The 21985-nt window shown below is 37.6% G+C and overlaps 1 protein-coding gene across 3 annotated transcripts; it reads left to right on the forward strand.

Annotated features, from left to right (window-relative positions):
- Positions 1-651: 651 nt before the first annotated feature.
- Positions 652-18503, forward strand: LOC138136225 (uncharacterized). Of its 3 annotated transcripts, none has more exons than XM_069055302.1 (2): positions 652-945; positions 15713-18503. In XM_069055302.1, the coding sequence occupies exons 1-2, from the start codon at positions 862-864 to the stop codon at positions 18296-18298; spliced, it is 2670 nt and encodes an 889-aa protein (XP_068911403.1). In that variant the 5' UTR covers positions 652-861; the 3' UTR covers positions 18299-18503. The 3 variants fall into 3 exon arrangements, with proteins under 3 accessions (XP_068911403.1, XP_068911405.1, XP_068911404.1); XM_069055304.1 differs by lacking the exon at positions 652-945 and adding an exon at positions 7785-7943; XM_069055303.1 differs by lacking the exon at positions 652-945 and adding an exon at positions 9856-9975.
- Positions 18504-21985: the final 3482 nt, after the last annotated feature.

The raw sequence follows: 21985 nt of genomic DNA on the forward strand, positions 1-21985 counted from the left end.
ACAAACAAAATTTAAAAAAGGGGGCACGGCATCCAGGCCGGATTTATTTATTACATGTCATCTTTAATATTTTTATTATTGGCGTTATTATTATCAAGTCACCTAAGCTCTTTCATTTCCAGAATTCAACATAATTTTGAACCAGTTTTGGAAAATTTTTAGTGGTACCATTTATACAGGGCGTGATGCTAGAGCAAAAATGTGGTCGTTGTGCTATGTGCTGTGTTACTACAACTTATTATTATCATCATCATTTTAAGTAAAATTGAGGCCGGATCTTAAAATAAAAAAAAATGAATATGGAGTACCACTTGGTGTCTCTTTTGGAAAGGATATACAATTTGCATTATGTGCACCAGAGCTAGAGTGACAATTTGGTCGTTGCACAATGTTGTTACATATTATGAATAATAATTTATGCTCATCAATCTCTTAGTTTGTTGTTCTCTAAAGTACTGCGGTACTTCCTAATTAGTAATTAATTGTGGGGTGCGGGGTTCAAACGTCGGTTCGCCCCCTTGTGGCGTCCGCCCGTTCCGCCTTGCCCGTGGTACCTTCAGAATGTTTTGCGCGCCAGCTTGCGGTCAGGTACGATGGAGGGGAGAGGGACGTACTAACCGTTCACAATCAACTCGGCTTGGAATTCCATCCAACGTTTATTTCACAATTCGTAGCGGAATAGAGCACGATGACGAGTACGCAGTCGGGCCAGTGTTAGAGTAAAAACCGGAGAATCGCGTGCGCTCAATTGGTGGTACCCGGTGGCGGCATGTAGTGAGCCTCTGGTGCAGAGTGTGGTGGTTGTAAAAACGCTGTGGGGCCTGACAATCGGGCGAACTTGGTGTCGGAGCGGCGGCGACGATGAAGTACAACGCCGGCGGTACCGCCGAGGAGAAGAAGCCCTCGCTGACCATCTACGCAGACATGGATATATCGCACAACAAGGTAAATTCCTGGGATATTTGTTCGACAGTCGTGTTCGCGGGTTGTTAAACTCGTTTGGGAGCCCGTGTCATTGGCAATTCGCGGGGTGGTGACCCCATTCCTGGTACTTATGCAAATGGCAGTGTGGGCAAGGAGGATTTATGGCCGCCGGTCATAATTGTGTCAATAGTCCAGCGGAATCTGAGAGAATCGCGCCATCCCGAACAGATCTCAAGGCTTGACCAGTTTTGGGTTGTTGGGGACAGCTGTCAATTCCGGTGCAGTACCGGGAGGAAAACACCGGGAAAATACGACAAACGAGTTTTACGAGACCACCGGGTATTCTAAATTATGATACAGTTGGAGCGTGTGAAAAATCGACGAGTTGCTCAACAGATTTATGTTTATTACGATTTTGACATGTTTTGAGTGGTTCCGAAACTGTTGCTTTTCTTTATGAATGGATGCACCGTGAGACTTGGCAGAAATCTTCCTGGGAATTTACTCAAAACGTTGCAAATATTCTATTGTCATATAATTCACTAATTAACAAGTGGAAGCTGTTAAAGGGCAGTTGCACAAAATAAACAACTAAGACTTTATACAAAAAAAAAAAAAAAAAAATTCACATTTGTTTTGGCAAAGTACCATTTTCAAGCACTCGATTAGAATTTTGTTTTTGGAAAACTCAAAAAAATTCACTTTCAAAAGATCAAAAGAAAACAACTTTTCAAGTGGTGGTACTGATAGTACCAAATTAATGAATGGACTCGATTAAGTGAGTACTGACTGGATTCGCTTTAGTAGAATTTTGTTTTTAGAAAACTCAAAAAAAATCACTTTCAAAAGATTAAAAGAAAACAACTTTTCAAGTGGTGGTACTGAGAGTACCAGATTAATGAATGGACTCGATTAAGTGAGTACTGACTGGATTCGCTTTGTGTAGACTGAAACTCCCTTGTGACATTTTCATCTGTTTTGAACTTCACACAAATGTAAAAAAAAAAATCAAAAATCAGCCAGAATTTTTGAAAAGTGACAAAAGTTGCGATTATCATTATTGATGGTTTTGAAAAAAATCGAGTGCAAATTCGCACATTTTTATTTTACACAATTGGAAGACATTTCCCAAAAAAATTTTCAAATTCAAAAATTTGGACCCTTTGAGTCTTGTTTACCATTTTTTTCTTAATTTTTTTGGAGTTCATGGTGACTCATTTTAAGCTTCTGGAATCGATGAACTGTCCATCTAGGTATGTACCAACCAAATCCCATGCATGGTCGAGTGGCCACAAATCGGGCGAGCGTGCAGGCCGCTTCTTTCAGGTATTACGTGAGTCGGCACATTTTTGACGCGAAAGGAGATTATTTCACCCTTTAGATGCCGACCACACTTCCACGACATTTCGGCATTTTAGAAATTGGTGTTTTTTGACATTTTGTCGTTTTTATTGCCCGTCCAAACACGTCAAATTGGACTCATTATACTTGCAAATTACAGCACACCCGCATGTTCAAAACAAAAACATAAAAAGTCACTACAAACAACAATATTAATTCCACGCGTCGGTAGTACTTATCAGTTAGACGTAACAAGTTTGTCACTCCATAAAACATTTATTTGAGGTTGCTCGTTTTACTGGGCATAAAAATTTCACTCTTCCATTAAAGCTTATCTGTTTTGTATATTGCCCAATGCGACAACAAGAGCGTGTAGTACCTCCAATGAATAAATTTGACATCCGGTAAAAGTTGTCTGATAGCAATAATTTTTTACGGCGCTCTCATACAAAAAAAAACTTGGAAAGTGCAAATCTCTCTGGTCTAGGAAGGCGTCGGAATCTTGCCCAAAAATTTGTCAGTCGACGAAATACGACCCATCAAGCTGTCCGCAAATTGTAATGATATGATTTACGATTGGTTGCGCCGCCGGCTGTCACAGCACGTCGACGCCAGCGCCGCGGCCAAGTCTTGACACCGCGACTGAACAGATGTTAATGAGGATAAGGGGGCCACGGAGGTTGAAGGCCCGGACCCTGGGGCGCTTCTCTTGCGACCGTTCCAAACAGAATCGGTCTTGTTAGTGAGAGAAACGCTCCCGAAAGAAAACAAATCGACATAACATAACAGCGCTGTCAAAGATTTTGACAAGTTACCAGTGTTACCACAACTAGGAAGATTTTTTTTAGTAATTACCAACATTGTTCAACTCCAATCAATTGGCATTTATCGGTTTGTTGTTGGTCTCTCTGGCGTTCCTCAAGCACCTGCTTTAGGGCCATCGATTTTAAGAATAAAAGTAGATTGCGAAGATCACGTGGAAAATTACATTGGTTCTTTGTCCACTTTGAAAACATTTGAATTTTAGATGGTCCTCTATTACCATTTGGCTCGGCCCGTTGTCCCCGCCATCAAATAAATTACCATTATGGTCCATTATTTGCATATTGGTCGCGCCGGGGGCGTCCGTTTGTCGTCGAAACTCGTTCCCCACGAAGATAACGTTTCAGCTTGACCAACTTTCTTCGGAATCCCAAAATTCTTTGTATCAGAAGTGGAATACGGTGCTCGACTTTCTATTTAATTGCTACGGATTGGTTAGGCGTCGGTGCTAATGTTCGTGTCCGATTATGGCCTTGCTGCAACACATTAATATTTGATAACAATGCGGCTTTGTCTTGACTTAACCCACATTCCGTTTCGCAACGGTTGAACTTTTGCCATGTAAATTCGTTACGAAATGTGTCATAGGAGAATACGTTTGCGTTGGGTAAACAATCGACGAAGGCGCAAAGCGCGCCCTGACCAAGCCAATTCAACGGGACGCAAATCTGGAGTTGTCGAAGAACACCACAGCACTCCCGGGAATATTAATGTCGCACCAACCCATATCGACCTTTCCCTCCACTTGTTGCGATTTTTCTGTTATTCTAGACAAGAAGCGGAGACAATGGCACTTCCGCATTCCTCCGCCGTAACATTTAGCACCGTTGTACTAAAACGAAATTTTTGCAAAGAGTCAAACCGTGGGTGCGGTGTGAATTGTCATTAACACCGGCAGTTGCATTGTCTGAAGAACAACGACTGTTGTGTCTACACGTCCAACGAGTATGACTTGCTGTTCTTCGCTTTACTGTTAATGTCGAATTCTTGCGATGTTTTCGCGAGCTATCATCGCGACAAAAAATTGTTGTGCGAGAAGTCGCACGCGATGTGATGAGAGGAGGTGCGAGGGGCGGCTGTCATGATGAAGTGAGGATGTTGATAGAACTGGAGCGTGGTGGAAACGATCTGGAGATTTGTCGCCGCGATTTGTGTCGAGATATGTTACACCTGAGAGATAAGGTAGTCAAAAAGATTTTAAAACTGAACGTGGTGGGATTTGAAAGAAGCTGCAGCAATAAAAAACGAGAGAACCGAAAGAAGGAAAGAAAAAAAAGAAAAAAGGAAATATCTGGTACAAAATTTTGAAAAACAAATATGTAATCGAAATAGTAGTTCAGGGAAAGTGTAAATGATGCAACAGGGCCAAAGAGCAAGCGTTAGAACGTGTTACAAGTAAGGTACTATATCTTTAGAAGGTAGCGCCATTCCGCTCCACAATTTTTCGCCTCGAAATTAAAAGAGATGGCATTATCGATAAATCCTGTGATTGTGACAAAGATAGAATCTGTTTGACTCGATACAAACATCCCTTAAAATTGTGTATACTTCTAACTTTGTCACACTCACGGGATTTATCGATAATGTCATCTCTTTTAATTTCGAGGCGAAAAATTGTGGAGCGGAATGGCGCTACCTTCTAAAGGTATAGTACCTTAGTTACAATGATATAAAAAAAATAAATCAAGGCAAAACATTCGATTTTGATTTTTTGAAAATTTCAAAAAAATTGTGATTTTTGTGAAATTGAAAATATATCTTCGGAGGACCAGATCTAGTCATTTTACTTAGTCCGCTCTATTTTTGAACAAATTAATTCGCTTCTAGTCGCTCACTCAAAATTTTCAAAAAATTCGTCAAAATTCTTTGATTTGGTTACCTTCAAGACATACCTAGATTCACTCAGATTCAGAGAAAGTGAAAAACACTTCTTGCAACAAATCTGGTGTTTTTATAAATCTCTTGTATCAAAATTGTCAAAAAAAAATTGTCTTCAATTTTCAAAAAAATCCTCGAGGTCTTCCTTTATTTTTTGTAGAAGTTAATAATAGAGCTCTGAAGGTTCAAAACTTGTCAAAGCTCAAGCATTTCTGTTCTTTCTGCAGATCTAGATAATATAGAGAGCAAATGGTGTCACTTTTTGCAACAATGAAATAGGAGATACAAAGAAATGAAACTAAACTAAGTACAAGAAAAAGAAAAGAGTCAAGAGAATGACATTTTGCATTTGATTGCTTTATATTTGGGGGAACCACCGACATCTCAGATCTGTCAAAACTGAAGAGTGAGCTTGATAATCTTCTTCTTCAGCACCACCAAGCACGTTTGTGTCTTCTGTGGTCGAAAATCTGCAGAACAAGTTTTGCACCATTCACCATCGCCATAAATAAGTCCAATTAGCCAGCACCAGACCCAAAACCTATCCGATAACGTGAAAAATTTTTTTCGAATAAATTAGTACGTCGTGATTGTGCCCCCTAGCTCGAAGCCTCCATTTACTAATTGATATAAAGACAAATAATTGATGTTAATTGACTGGTCGGTCGTTGTGGTGGAACGAGCAGATGCGAACAAGCTATTTGTGACAAATAAATTCATTAAGGAACTGGCTCGGCTCGAAACGTTTGTCGACATCACTGGGAGCTTAATTGTGTAACATTTTCTTGTTATTACGTACGTTACAGTCACGTTTTTATCTAATTGGAATGAATTTGTTCATGCACGTCTCTAGGTTAACGCGTTAGAATTTTACGAGCGCTGAATCATGTAGTACGGTGAGTGTGATCGGTTCGTTAAAATTTTTGAAAAATGCGTCAAAATTTTTACGATTCAGTCATCCTGAAAGCACATTTTGCCATTTAATCAATGCTAGAACAAGCTTTGTTTCAGAGATTTCGTTTATCACAGGTTGGCATCCATGAAACATTTTCAAAAATTCGTCAAAATTTCTTCTTTTTTCTTACAACTGAGAGGAAATGATGATGATTCGTTCAACAATACGATTTGCTCTACTGTTTGTTTGATTTTGAGGAAATTCATTCGACACAATTCCACTGTGATTGTTTAAAAAAAAATGAAAAGCAGCAAATCTCTTGTAATTAAATTAAAAATTTTCAAAAATTCGTCGACTTTGTTATCTTAAAAGTACAAGTTTCGTTTACTTCGGTGCCTGCTCAGGCCTCAACTTACGTTGGAGAGATTTTTATTTGTCAAAAGTTGGCTTCCAAGAAATATTTTCAAAAATTCGTCAAAATCTTTCCATTTTTTTTATACCACAAAGTAAACATGAAAATGTATTCAACAATCAGAATTGCTTTGTTGTTCTGTTCTTTTTGAACAAATTCTTTCGACACAGTTTGACTATAATTTTGAAAAATTCGTCAAAATATTGTTGCATTCAGAAATTTTGAGTTTCTGTTGCCCTTTAGATGATGCAATTGATTCATTCAAGGTTCAGGAGTAACAAACACATCTGACAAAGCATTCACCCCGACCAAATCTGTTCTAATTAATTCAACATTTTTCAAAAATTCGTCAAAATTTCTTCAACCCTTTCGTTATTTCCAAAATAATCCACCCAGCTGTCGTTAAACGTCCAGATATGTTCGAAATTATCTGAAGGTCCTGTGATTTTTCAAAATTCGTCAAAATTCCCTTTACATAGTGAGTCAACCCTGATAATCCGACCGGAAACAACACACACTTAATGCGTTTGCGATATTAGCCACGATTAACACAGTTCATTGTACTTTTTGTTCTTGACTCTTAATACACAATGTAAATTCAGCGCTTGTCCTTCTTATCACATCCTTGACTCGGCAAGGAACGCTTCACCGCAGTCGCAGGATATGTGGCGTGTTTTATCACTTTATTGGTTCCTTATCAGCTCTATAATATTTTTAGCACATTACGGACAGTGCCGGGTCAATAGTGTCGTCGACTTAGCATAGGGCGCGGACCAGAGCCTTGAGGGATTCGGCTCCGCAACCAGTCAGGAATATGCAAATCGCTGAATAGTAATTCTTAATGAATAATTACTAGCACAGTAGTAAATCCAGTATTTATTAATTTATGCCAACAGTTTTCTCCCGTGGGCGGATTTATTGTTTAGCATAATTACCCATGATGTGTTTGTTACGACGTGAATAGCGATTAGGCGCTAGGTTTTTTTTTGTATGTTTACAAGGACAAGGAGAGAATGGGATTGCGGAAAAAATTCGAAAATCGAATTTCTAAAAATGAAATTATTACAAATTTCACTCTTTTAATTAGGTCTTGCAAAAAATTATTGTTTCACTTTCAAAACGTATCACGCATTTGGCACGTATCAATTTATTAATTTATTGATAACTAGTTCAAGACTAAATACATACATTAAGGCCAATCCTACTTTAATGGGCTTGCAATACATTTCAAAATTATCTTAACTGTTTAGATTTGTCGTTTTGAAAGTTTTCAACGATTGCGATTATTTAACTGACACACTCGATTTTTTCGAAATCAAGAATCAAAAATAGACACTAAATACAGCGTGCTGTTGCCAATTGCATTTTTTTATTAAAAAAAATATTTATTTTATTGTGGTTTAAAGTAAATAATTAACAAATATACTGATTTATTATTATTTATTTAACAAGTGTGGCTTATCACAGGCTGAGTCACAGGATTTTATTAGTTTTTGCGTTGTGATAATGTGGCAACGTCTGATACCGTCAGTTGTGCAGTTCTACACTTTTGTAGAATAGATTTTTTTTGCGTACAAGTAAAACTAGTAAAAGGTCATTTCGAAGAAATACAAATAGCACTGTAATAGTATCTCTTTTGAGATGTATCAACTTGCAGGAAATTTTCTTAGGGTAAGTGGATATAAAAAGTTTTTTGTTTAGTGATCATGCCTGTAATAAGTAAATTGCAATAAGTGAAAAAAATTTTAGGCTTAGATGATTAGTCCGGAAGGTAAGAAAGGTCGACATAATTAAGAAAAGAAAAGGAGAAACTAGAATGGTTTATTAAAAATTGTTTTTAATTTTTGATCTGTTTTTTTGCTGTTTTTTTTTTTTTTTTGAAAGTGTGAATAAATCACTTCAAATCGTGTTTAGAAAACTTTTAGGAGAAGGTACCAGTGCACGAATAGTCAATAATTTTTTCTCCAACTTGTTGAAACTAGTTGGTAATTTCTGGTCAAAACTAGTCTCAACCGGTCACGAATTCCAGCTATAGCATGCGCCTGTACAAACTTGTACCTACTGGTATCGTAGTTTTAGAATTAAAAACCTTTAAAAATGTGTAATTCCGACGCTTTGGAAATTAAAAAAAATCTATTTAATGAGTGGGACACTTCATTCAGATATCAATTAAATAAACAGTTATTTTATCAATTTATGTACTTCAAAACCATCTGCTGTTGTGGAATCTGGAGTGTTACTTGTTGGCGTTTTAGATCAAAAAATATTTGGAACGGAAAGGTGGAGTCATTTCTACAAAACACAAAAAATTCTTATAAATAGTGTGTAAATGATTTTAGAATCACCCTGTATACAAATTTGAAATTTGGAGCCTGTCTGAGTTTAGCTGCACAAATGTTAACAAAAACGTTTACATTTTTTACTGATTTGTAAAAATGTGCATTTGCAGCAACCCAACCGTGTCGGATCCAACGTCTGCAACATTTTTGTGTCAGGTTGGAAGCGCCCGCCCTTAGATGGTCACCTGTCTAGACCCCAGCAGAGGCAATTTCGGTATCCATTACCAGCCCGCCCCCTTTCTACCCAAATTCATTCTTGTAGAGGTCGTTATTCAAAAGTCGACTCGTGCAGCGGCGACGGAAGTAGGTCGGTCAAACCTGGAGGGTTTTCGTGGCTCCTATAAGCCATTATCTTGTCACACTTTGCCACACTTGTGTAGTACAATCGATTCGGTCGTACCGATAATAAATTGCCATCAGTGCACTTTTACAGTTAGGCCAGCACAGGCGAAAGTGGGAATGGGGCAGGGCTAAAATATGTTTGGAATTTTTTTAATTGTGTAGGAGAGAAACTGGAAATGGGCTCAGGGGCTAGGGTTTTCTTGGCTTTTTCAAAAGACGTGTGAGAAAGGAAATTGACAATCAAAGATTGGATCCTTGTGTCGATCAGATTCACAAAGCATAATTTAAAAACAAGTCGAAACGTGGAAAAATGATTTGGAAAATCAAATTTTGTCTTATTTTGGACTAGGCCAGAGAGAGATGGTCAAAGTTTCTACAGGAGAGTCAAAGTGGGAATGGTGCCGCTCACGTTTACTATATTTTCGAAGTGTTTTCATTTTAGAAAGAACGGTTTGCAGAAAAATTTAGAGTGAAACCATTTTAAATTTTTGAAAAAACTTTGTCAAAAAAATGTCACATTTTTGAAATAAAAAAGACATGGATTGAAAACAAAAGAGCTGGCAAAAAAAAATCACTGTTTGGAAGAATTTGTTGGTCCTGACTAGAAACGGCGAAAATTTTCCAAGAAATGTCCACCATCTTACAAAATACAATTTGCTAATGATGTTGTGGCGCCGTCATAAATCTGCAGACTAATCGTAACTGACTCCTACCTTTACCCTTAATTATTATGGTGGGCTTATCTCCCACTACAGATGATAAGGCGAGTGTCGGCGGCACAAATCATGCAATTTGGACCCATCAATCGACCGTCAAATAATTGATTTATACACCTAGCCCGCGAATTTTTTAATAATCTTTTAATTGTGCCAGATAAGATAATGAACACGCTACTATCGGCTCTAAGGAGTCCAAATTGTATTGTTAGTAGGTAGATATTTTTCTGTGGAAGCGCTAGATTTGTGATTCCAAGAACTACAATGTTTCTGTTTTCCAGCTGTATGAAAAGGGTCGTCTTCGAGGTTAGTTTCTTATCTGTTTAACCTAAGGTAACTCTGTTTAAATAATGAAAGCAAAAGGGTAAAATCAGTATTTTACGCATCTGCTCGTCTGTTGCGAATCTATGATGTAAGATTTGTTTGAAATTTATTTTGTGTCAAAATGAATCTATTCCATTTTGGGGTCTAACCGACGATGTCTAAATCATGAAGTTTTTTAGGGAACAGATTGAGATGTTGCAATATTTGAACACTCAAAAATGTGATTGTTAAAAAGTTCTGACAAGTGTACAATTTCCAAATCACTACAAACTTGTACAAACAAGATAAATTTTGTGGTGATTTTTTTTAAATTTGTCTACAATCGTTTGCAGGTCTGTCACAATCAAATCTTATCTCAGATCACTGTTCCGGTATTTGCGACAAATATTTTCATTTGGTGTCGTGTTTATTTGCCTCCAATTTCGAAAATTATTTCAAAATTTTTCGCCAGGTTTCTACTTTTGAGATATGAGGCAAAATAACATAAATTGTGAAACGTAATACTTAGAATTCCATTTCAGCTTAGATTACATACTTTTTTTTATAAATTTTAGATTTCGACATTAAAGAAACCAAAATATTTAGTAGATCTACTCAAAAAAAAAATTGTAGTAGGTTGTACTATATTTGTACATATTTTTCGATTTGAATATCTGGGCGAAAACGTCATTTTTTCGTCAAAGCATTATTTTTTGTCCTAGGCCGAAAAGTATTTTTCCTCCGCTATGAATAACGTTCAACAATTGACAACAGTTAAGTTGTCAATAACACCATGGCAACACTCAGGGTTGTTAAGAAGTTTTTAAAAACCTGAATTTTTTGAAAATTATTATGGATCAAACGTCACTTTTTCAACAGAGTGAAAATTTTCGCGAGTATTTCTTTTGCAATCGACTAAAAAATAATGTATGATACGAAAACAAAATTTTGGACTCATTGCTGTTATGGACTCGGCTTTTCCTCGTCCAGCAATTTACAGCAAATCGTCAGAAATGTTTTCTTTTTCGTCCTTATAACATAAATAATAATTTTTTGTGATAGACTGAGATAAAAATGTCATTATTTGTCTTCTTTGTCTCTGTACTTCCATTCATACATTTTTATTTATTCAACTGTAAATGTGATTCACCAGTTTAACCAACTTTACGAAAGCGATAATGAAATGTGCTAACATGTTTGGCATTTCCCAACCACAAAACGCAAATTTCTTTCAAATTCACATATGAAATGATTCATTTTTATTAATTGTCTTTGTAGATGTTGCTTATCCAAAACTGATTCACTTAGTGCTACATAATTATTATTTTTATTGCACAAGCTAGTTTTTATGAATGGTGCAAGAGTTATGTGGTGAGTATTCTGCAGAACAAGTGGTCAGTATTCAGCAGAACACACTTACCACAAGAGAATAAAATAAATTGATAACAAGATTAGATAGTTAATTATTATGAATTGCTATTAGAAGAAAAGGTTTCTACACGTGAGCTTTCTGCAATTGCACACAGTATTAATTAAAATATGTAAAGTAACACGAGCTGGGCGAAAGAAGTACATAACATGTTGCAATGTGATAACAACCAATTAAATTTACTTAATTAATAAACTAATCAGCAAGAGTTTAGTCTCATTTCATAATTCAAAAATTTGCTTTAATTAACTTAAATGGGACTTGTCACCATTATATCGGGTGTTTATTTAAATTTCTACTCAAAGTTGACGTTGAAGAGTTAATTGTGAACGGACCACTCGTCAGTCTGCAGAATCCGCAATCCGTGGTGGGTTCACAATCGACTCTTTAACGCAACTTTGAGGAGAAATTTAAAGAAACCCGATATGTCTTTGTTTTTATTATTCACTTAAAAAAATAGTCTTCGAATAATTTTTTTAATCTGAACATTTAGATAATTTTAGAAAATACTTTCAACTTGTACAAAATTTAAAATTTTTGTTAAAATTTTTCTTTTCGTTTTTTTTTTGGCCAGTTATCAAAAATTTTTCGAACAAACATTTGATCCTAGAAAAAGTTGGAACGTAACGAGCGTTCAGAAAGTTTATGGTCAAGCAGGCCATGGATTTTTTTTACAAACGCATCTCGTCTTTTTAATGGGTACTCTTTGACATTTCTGCTGATTTTTAATCGCATTATTGATTTAAAGTAGCACAAAAAAAAAAACAAAAAAGAGCCGTTTTTTGCAAAAGAAATAATTCGCGCCACTGCTTATTCGCTGACATGCGACAGTCAGTCACTGTTTCGACAGCGAATAAAGCTAAGTCATACGTTACAAAAACAAAAATAAAGGCCCAAAGCCTTGCTCACACACTCCTTACTTGGATAAATGAAACATTTTAAAATGAACTCGCATTTTTTTTTTTTTGTTATTTCCAAAAAACATTTTGGTGTCTAAAGTTCAAAATATTATCGGGCTTTCAAATAAATATATATTTAGAGTAGGCGTAGGAGACATTCTAAGTCTTTTAACAGTGTAAAGTAATTTTTGTAGGTAACCGATTATTCTTCGGAGTTGCATAGTATGCATAGTAAGCTTTTTCCCAATTTCATATTGTCATATTCCCTGAAGGGAGAATAGGGAGAATGCACTACAAAAATTAAAAATATTTTCTAACCTAATTTTATTTCGTTAAAATATCAGGCGTTTCTTGTGTCATTTTCTACGCTGGAAAAATGTTGCAAACAATTGAATTTCCATAGGTTGCTCTATTTATAAATTTATTTGAAGGCCCGTTACTTTTAGTGTTAGTGTAAATTCAAAAAGCAGTTCAATTAATTTTTGTCAGATATCTTTTTTCGTAAAAAACACCCTGATCAAAAATTCTTTCAAAATTTGTATTTTAAAAATTAATTGTTTACTTGAGCAACCTGAACCTAACAAATAAAATTTATGCTAATTCTTTTTGATGTTTTTGAAAATTTTTATTTTTGACACTTGACAAAGTAAAAAAACGTAGATTTTGTTTGTAGATGCAAAAAAAACTTTATTTTTAAATCAATTTCTTAGTAATTATCCGTAATGTATGTAATACTTGGAAGATATTTGTAATTTTTAGGTAATATTAAAAACTTAAATTTAGCACTTATAGTACCGGGCTGTTTAAGTTGGCAATACAATTAAGAACATTTTTTTATTCGGCTATTTACAACACTGCAACCGGATATGTTTTGTGGGTTTATTTGACAGATATCTGACGTAGCATTAATAACGACAAAATGGTAGGTTATGAGAGTAAAAATTAACGGCAAAAAGAAATCAAAGTTGGGATTCGGAATAATAATCTAAAAATTAACTAAAGGAATTCTCGAAGTGCTCTCCATTTTGCTCTAAACATAAATTAACTCTTCTCTCGAACGATTCACCAGCATGTTTAATTTAATTTGAAATGTCAAATTTGACTTGTCACCGATGCGGCTGTCAGTGTGATGCCGTCAACAACAGGAAGTTACTCCATTGTACCATTTAAAAATGAAATTCTGCATTACCAACTTAAACAGTCCTTCTTGATCACCCCGTAGTTTTCAATGACATCTCTACTGTCAATTTGACAGTATGTTGGCATCACTTGCTGTTTCAGTTTAGTAATTTTGAATTTCCTAACTTGGCAGTTAACCTTGACGCGGCAAATTGACAAATTCAAATTATTATCTATGATTTTTGACAAATCAAAGAAAATATGTAGTCTGATTCGGATTCTGAGGACGACTTAATTTAACCATGTTTCTTATTTGTTGTTGATGTTTCTGGAAATATACATTTTGTTTTCTTTTATCATAACCTCAATTTCTTGTTTGACATTTTTTTATTCTGAATTCTGGTTATGAATTTGTGTGTGCAATCTGCTACAACATATTAAAAGTGACTGGTGGTGTCTTTCCCTGTAATTTTATTACTTATTGTAATAAATCACTCTTGAAAGACTAGTGTTGAAGTGAAAGTACATACTAAAAACAATATAACAATAAAACTGTATCTTATAAAGGAAATGTTGTTACGTCATAAACATTTTTTACAATTTTTCATTATCACAATCTAATCAGGTAATCCCTTGCTTATGTCTATCTAATGCTAATCAATGTCCGGCATTTTGTTTAGCAAGATTTTCAAATTCTTTTTTTAAATCTGCAGCTCTAAATAAATTGGTGAGCTTCAGGTCCTGACGAGCCCTTATGCACCCTTCGATTCTTGTCCCCTCACAAATTCTTGCATTGTGCCTTGACCTGCAGCATCCAATTTTTACTTTCAACAAAATCCTAATTATCTCCTGACAGCGTGGTCGTTGCTTCGGAGGAATCTCACCCGTCCGTGTGTAAACCCGACCTTGAGAGTCGGATTAGTTTAATAACAATCGTGAAAACTTGTTTTGATAGGTCCATAAAAAGTGAACTTTTAATAGGACCACGAAGAATGCGGACCCAGAAGGGGTGTACCAACTCCAACTCGCCGAAGAAGCGCACCAATCCTTATCAAAAAATGCTCTCGTGTGCTCGCCAAATATTTGCCCCGCCATTTCCCCTCCGATAAGCTCGGAAAATATGAATCTGCAGGAAAAATGCGCTAATGAGAGGCGCAATAACACTTGCGGCCGCACAAAAATGCCAATTAGCTGAGACTCACCTGTTGGGGCAGGATGAAATTTTTCAGACGAGAAATTTTGCTCCACCGAGATGGGAATGTTTACAATCCGCTGCGTCAGCTTTCTTTGAACATTCGAATTGATGACATGCATATGCCGGATTCATTTCGAGAGGTAATGACCCCGGAGGTCTACCTTTTCCGGATTTTTCAGCCGTGGTTGAACATTCGGTGTATTAACATTCCTGGGGCCCACTGTGACGTCATGGCGGACAGGTGGCCCCCCTGATGCCATCTTCGCTCGAGCTTTCGAAAACACTCCAAGGACAAATCAAAAATGCTATTTTGGACCCTGATAAAGTGGTATTTAAACGTGTACATGTCACGGCCGGCAAGATGACCCGATCTAACACCGAGTGACTGTCAAGGTTTTGCTGATAACGGACGAATAAAATATCTTTAAAACCACACCGGCTGCGGTTAAAAGAAACATTCCCGTTTTTCCTTCGGAATGTTTTCAAGTATTCCAATGTAGGTACTCCCAGGAACCATAATTGGTATTTTCCACTTTACATTTGGAAAAATCCACTTTCAATACTTTGGTACTTCCTCCGACTGGACATTTTCACTTCTTTTTCTTTCGGTACTACAAGTGGGTAACAGATCCATAACCTCATTCGACAAATCTAGTTCCGAGTTCGGGTACCACGTCGATCACGTGACCTGTCCAATCAGGTACGCCAGTGAAAGGGTGCACGCCGGTCGAAAAAGATGATCTTTGCCATCGCATAAAAAACCTAATGGCTGATTAAGCAGAACAGCATTCCTAGCATTTCTGGGCGAGAGGACGCGTGCGCGGTCCCCTTGACCGAGACTTCTTCACTACCGTCTTCCTCTTCGGAGGACCGTGTGCTCGATATATTTAAATCGACCGCTACACTCCGTCCGCCTCGAAAATGACCGCCCGAAACACTCTGCAAGAGAGATCCGCAGATTTCTTGACAATCAAAAATTATTTTTGACGAGCAAAGGTACCACCAAAAAATTCGATTGCTACATTGTCTGGTTGATTTGTTGTTACTCGTTTATAATACGTTTGTTAGTTGTTTGCTGATGGTACCACTCTGTTGCAGATGGCGAGTACCGAAGCTGAGATCGACAAGATAAGAAACGAGCTGGAGATGGTCCAAAAAGCCCTGAAAGTGCAGACGAAGCGATGTCGCCAACTCGTGACGGAATACACAAGACGGTTACAGCAGAAAGAGCAGCAGTACCAGTGCGAGAAGACTCTGAGAGACGACCAGTTGGCCAAAGTACTGCGCGCGCTCATCATCTTCGAGGCTCGCCTCAAGCAAGAACAAAAATTCATCAGTCATCAGCTGAAAGAAAAAGACTACATCATCAAGAAGCAGAGCAACGAAATCAAGAAGCTGCTCTCGAATCAGTACTGCAAGAGCTGCAACCAGTACTACAGCCCTAGCTCCAACCTGGAGAGCCTGGACAGCAGTTCCGAGTACGTCGTGACCGACTACCAAAGCTCCAATTTTGAATCTCTCGACAGCAGCAGCGACATCTACGCCACAATCTCCGAGAAGAGTTTCAACACCGACAAGGAGTCGGAGTCCAGCAAGAACATCTACTTGAAGAACAAAGGCAAAGACTCGTTGGGTCGCCGAGCGAAGAAGTTTCAACACCGCAAGAGCGTAGGCACTTACTTCGAAGTGTTGAAGTTGAGAAATGACAACTTGAGTCCGTGCTCGAACGAAGACAACACCAGCAACGACTACGACAACTTGGAGTCGCTCCCGGCAGAGAGCGTGACCGACAAGATCAGCGTGGTTTCGGAAAGGATCGAGAACATCTTCGGGGTCAACTCGGAGCAAACGAAAGAGAACGATTCCAGCTCCATCGTGAGTGGGTCAGAGTGCAACAACACTGTCATCAACAAACTGGAGGAATCTCATCCGGTGGACGCCAAAAACGATGTTCTCATCGAGAGTGTTGAACAGAAGGAGGCGAAGTCGAAGATCACCGATTCGATTCCTGTTTTTGAAGGGGACGGTGAGACCAATGACAATTGGTATGCTAGTGCTAGCGACCAAGAGGACGACGAGCAGAGAGACATCTACAGGAACAACCCTGTACTCGAATGCATGAACCAGATCTTGCTCCAGAACATCAACGACTCGCTGAACTCCCCGCCCAAAACTCCCAATATCGAGAGGAAGTCGCTGAAGAGCAAGAAGGTGAAGTTTAGCGACGAAGAAGACGGAAAGCAACCCCCTCTGACGAAGGAGAATGTGAAAGAGAACGCAGAGAACTCGCACGGGTACTACGAGACTCCCATTCAGAAAGTCCCAAACTTCTACGAAACTCCACAGAGTATTTATAGCAACGATTATGAGCAGATTTTGAGCAAGTGTAGCGAGACCTTCACACCGACTCGACCAGAGAGTGCTGAGAAGCCGAAGAAGTTGAGTTTGTTGAAAAGTCCTGATCACTTCTATGTGGATTTGGATCAGAAGTCGGAAACCGAAGAGAAGGATGTCCCGGTGAGGAGAGTGAAGATTTTGCGAACTCCTCCAGCTCTACCTCCGAAACCTGCAAATCTAGTGATGAAGTACAAGCTGCAAAGCAGTCCCACGAAGGTGAAGGAGTGTGAAGAGTCGGAACCTGACTATTGTTCCATTTCGGAGTTGAATCTTCCAACTAGCAAGAATGTTTCGTTCAAGAAGATCAATGTTGTGGCTGAAATCAACCCCCCCAATTCGCAAGACGTGATCAGTAAGTTGGAAAAGGCGAAGAAGAAGACAGTGGATTCGGATTATGATCCAGTAGAGAGTGTTCCGAGTTTGGTTGTGAAGAAGTGCGTCGAGAAGCTCAATATCCAGTTGGCAAAGCAGACGGCGATCAAGTCGGAGTCGCCGAAGAAGCAAGAACCAGAGATACCAAAGTTACCCCAAGTGTCGGAAATCATCATTCCAGATGAAGCCGAAGAGAAGCAGCAAGAAGACCGCATCAGTCACGACAACTACGTCAAAAACAACTCGCAGATCTTGAAGTTGAAGACGACGAAATTCGAGCCGCGGCGGTCCATCGTGATGGGCACGTCAGTCTCCAGCCTCATCTCCGGCTTCAACAACCAGCTCTTGTCGGAGATCAACAAGAAGCCAGACAAGCGGGCGTTTTCCAGTTTTGAGAATTTGCAAAACTTAGATAAACCCAAATCGAATCAAGGAGAAAACTTTGACAAGTTCGACCTGAGCCAGAACTTCGAGGAGTTCAAGCTGGACGACTGCGAGATCGAGGAGTACAGCGTGAGCGACATCACCGACGAGGAGACGAAGAGCGAAGAGGCCAAGCCTAACTCGTCGACGAGGGTGGAGCTGATCAGGGCGACCAACGACACTCTCGTCCCGTTGAACAGTAACTCGGTCGAGCTGCTGAAGAAGCAGCTGGAGCTGCAGAAGAACAAAGTGGCGAGCGAGCAGGTGTTGAAGGAGAGTCAAGCGAAGAGGAATGGGGAGCCGACGTACGAGCACTTCTTGGAGTGCACGGGGTTGAGTTCTAAGTCGATATTGACGCCCTCGAGGCTTTTGAGTAACCACAAGAGTATGTTGAAGCCGAAGGATATCAAGCTGAGGTCGAAAGTCAAAGCGAACATGTTCGACAGGCACAGTACTAGTACTATCAAGTACTGGTCGGAGCCATACGTTTGAGCTAGTATCCTATGTAAATTAACACTAGGTTAAGCCCAAATACTAATTATCATTTTTACTTATCGGTTTATTGTTGTTCAGTCTTGGAGTCTCTTCAACACACACCACTCTGTACATTGTATCCTTCATTGAAACCCTCCATGTACATAAACTTTGTAAAGCTATTTCATTATTATTGTTTTTAATAAACTTATTTATTATGACAGTTTTGTGTTTCCTTTCTCGTCGAGCTCGAAGAATTGCGACGCCGACTGAATAAGACTTGACCTTAAGTTTCTAGATTCTTTTTAAACAATTCCAATTATTTCACGTCAAGTTTCACAATTTATTATTTCTTATCTATTTATTTGCTCCTGTGGTATGCTCGAAATGTGGTCATTAGTAGCGTGCATGCAGCATGCCATCAAAACACTTTCTTAAGTGCACTGTGCAACACGTAAGAGTTCTATCGTGTTAAAAATGGTGGTCGTAAATGCTGCAACTATAAATGTGACTGACAAGTAAATGTACAGGTGGTGGGAACAAACAAATATGAACAGAATTTTTTGACAGGGTATTTCATGAGTGATAATGAGGTCGATGGAATTGAAAATGCAACCCACAATACACGTGGAGAGCAAACCAGGATATGGCGCCGAAAATATCACGGTTTGCTATTCAAATGTATTGTGGGTTGAATTTTCAAATCCGTCGGGCTCATTATCACTCGTAAAATATCCTGTGTATGAATCTGTAAATCATCACGAAGTATTTGGTACATAACCTTCTGTGGACATGTGCTCAACGGGTTGCCTAAACAAGGTTTCCCAAATTATTACTTTGGGTCATGATAGAATTTAATTTAAATGAAACCTGACAGGAAATTAAAAAGTATGATAGCAAAGAAACAAGAAAATACAATTTTAAGAAGTAATTTGCACTGGCTTGTCAGTATAAAAACAATCATTGGAATACTTTCATTTTAAAAGTAGGACTGGTTGCATAATAACACTAAAAATCAAATAGATAATATTTATTCTACATATTTATGATGAGCGTCTTTCAGTAAAGTCTTTTTGCTAAGTTTTTAGTGTGTGTAGATCGAAATAAATAAAATCTTCTTTATAAGCAAGTTATTCTTTACTTATTAAAAGTATTTAGATATGTTCATTCTAAATATTAGACAACCATATTTGCAAATGTTTTTACATTGAATTTGCTTTTTTTTGTTGTTTGTTTATTTATTATTAACACTAATAGATATACAGGTGATTCACGAGGAATAATGAGCCGGACCAAGTTCTCTATGCAACCAACATTACATTTTCGCAACTTGCGAAACTTTTTAAGAAAATTACAATTTGGATTCACGATGCCAATCAGAAAACTGACACGATTTTAGTTTATGGAGAATACATCTCTTGCTGTCCGTGTTCCTTGGTCCAAGGGCTTAAAGAAGCAGATTACCCTAAAAGACTGAATTTTTGTCGATTCGTAGGGAACAAATCATTTTAGATCAAATTTTTTTAGAAAATGTGCTTTTCATTGATGAAGCATCTTTTAGCAACAATGGAAGTGTAAACAAACATACCTAATTATTGGTAACTATTATGCCCAGAATAACCCTCGCTGGATTCACGAAGGACACTTCCAGACGGTTTATTGTACAATAATGTTTGGTGCGGAACATTGAGTTCATTTCACTCGTGAAAGAGACTGCATATTTTTACATCGTCAAGAGATTTATAAACATATATAAGATGATTCACGAGAAATAATGAGCCCGGCCAAATTCTCGATGCAACCAACATTACATTGTTCCAATTTACTTTGCGAACTTTAAAAAAAATACAATTTGGATCTAGGATGCTTGTCAATTATCATTGTCATTTTTAAACATAGACAGAAGTCACTGAAATTCTCTCTCATAAGCATCGCTGGCGTTACGAATCTACAACCGACAGTTATTCGATCTTCGAGATTTTCTCTTCTGATGATGGGTGTTTGGTAGACACACTCTTTAAGTATTCCCCATAAAAAGTGATCCAGTGGAGTTATGTCAATCCTTCTCGGGGGCCAAGGATTAATCGAAACCCTATCTATCCACTTATTCGCATACAGTGTCTAAATAAATAGCGTCTCACATCTCTGTAGAAATGAGGAGGCACGCCAATGCGCCATCTTCATGGAGCCACATGTTTTATTTGTTGTCTCCTCTCTCCTCTAGCAAAATTGGCAGAATGTTTTGCAGAAAATTTAAATACACTAGATCGTTTAGTCTGTCGCGAAAAAAATTTGGTCCTACTTATAATTTTGATTGAAAATGCAACCCACAATACATTTCCAAAATTAACTTGTATTACATACAGCGTGATCAACAATGTCTGTTGGCAATGAAACAATTGAAAAGTACTGGTGTTTTTTGTGTCGTAATTGGCACTGACAGAATTTTTTAACTTGAGACGACATTAAAAACATTTTTGGTTATGTTAGTTAAGATTATGCTTTTACAAAAATGAACCTTTCATGGTAAATTTAAAATTTGCCAAATTCCATTGTTACCAACAGATTCAATCATTCTCGATCACACCGTATTTGTTCTTTGATTCAAAAAACATAAAGTTTCATAAAATTTGACATAAACGTCATTCGCTTGGTTAAATGAAATTGTGAAAAAACGAATAGTTTTTGGGAAAACGTTTATTATCTGCATTCTGGATAAAAGCGCAACGGCAGAAGCATTTTTATTACATTCCCCATAAATCAGGATCATGTTTTCTGTTTTCTCATCGTTCGAATAGGTACTGTCGCGATCGCGAGCAATAAATTTTGGTCGTCAATGTCATTTCAAAATTTGGTTAGATTGTCACAAATTTAAAAAATTTCCCTGTCTGATTATGCTCACGTCAACAAAGTGTCAAAAAATTGAGAAAAAAATGACAATTAATGCCATACAACATGATGATAGGTTATGATATGACTGTTTTACAATGGAGCATTTTCGATTGCGTCAAAGAATGACCTTGACGACCAAAATTTATCTGTACATTTTAATCGTCGTATTTTAACTTTTTCGTTAATTCAATTCTCACAAATAAAATTATTGGAATCTAAGCCATCATGGATTCATAATTTCTTTTTAAAACAATGCGATATTTAAACTAGCCTGGTTAACTTTGTAGATGTACTATTCCGGACACGGAATCTTGGCCACAACTGACATTTAACTGACAAATATGTGTGAACTGGCCTTTATTGAATATAACCCAACTTTTGACTCGATAATGCAATTTCCCTGCTTTTTTGATGTCACAAGAAAAACTTCAAAGTGATTTTTAATAATTGACATTTATTAATGACACTAATGGTTGGTTTACATCATTTTTTTTAGAAATGTCTAAAAAATGTTGGCCAAGATTCCGTGTCCGGAATAGTACGGTTGGCTTAAAAAAAAACGGGAACTGTCAGAAGAAGTTCTGTCAAATTTTATTAAATTTTTATAGTTTGAAACGGCTTTTTAGAATTTAGGTTAAAAAACTGCACTTATGTGTCAGAAATACTACTGTCAAACAGACACAAATTGACAAATTAAATTTCCAATTCACATTAGGTCAAATTTCATTTCCCGTTTTTTTTTTTGAAGCCAACTGTATTGTGGGTTGCATTTTCAATTCCGCGGTCTCATTATACGGAGCGATCAACAATTAC

Source organism: Tenebrio molitor, chromosome 8, assembly GCF_963966145.1.
Source record: "Tenebrio molitor chromosome 8, icTenMoli1.1, whole genome shotgun sequence".
Taxonomy (NCBI): Eukaryota; Metazoa; Arthropoda; class Insecta; order Coleoptera; family Tenebrionidae; genus Tenebrio; species Tenebrio molitor.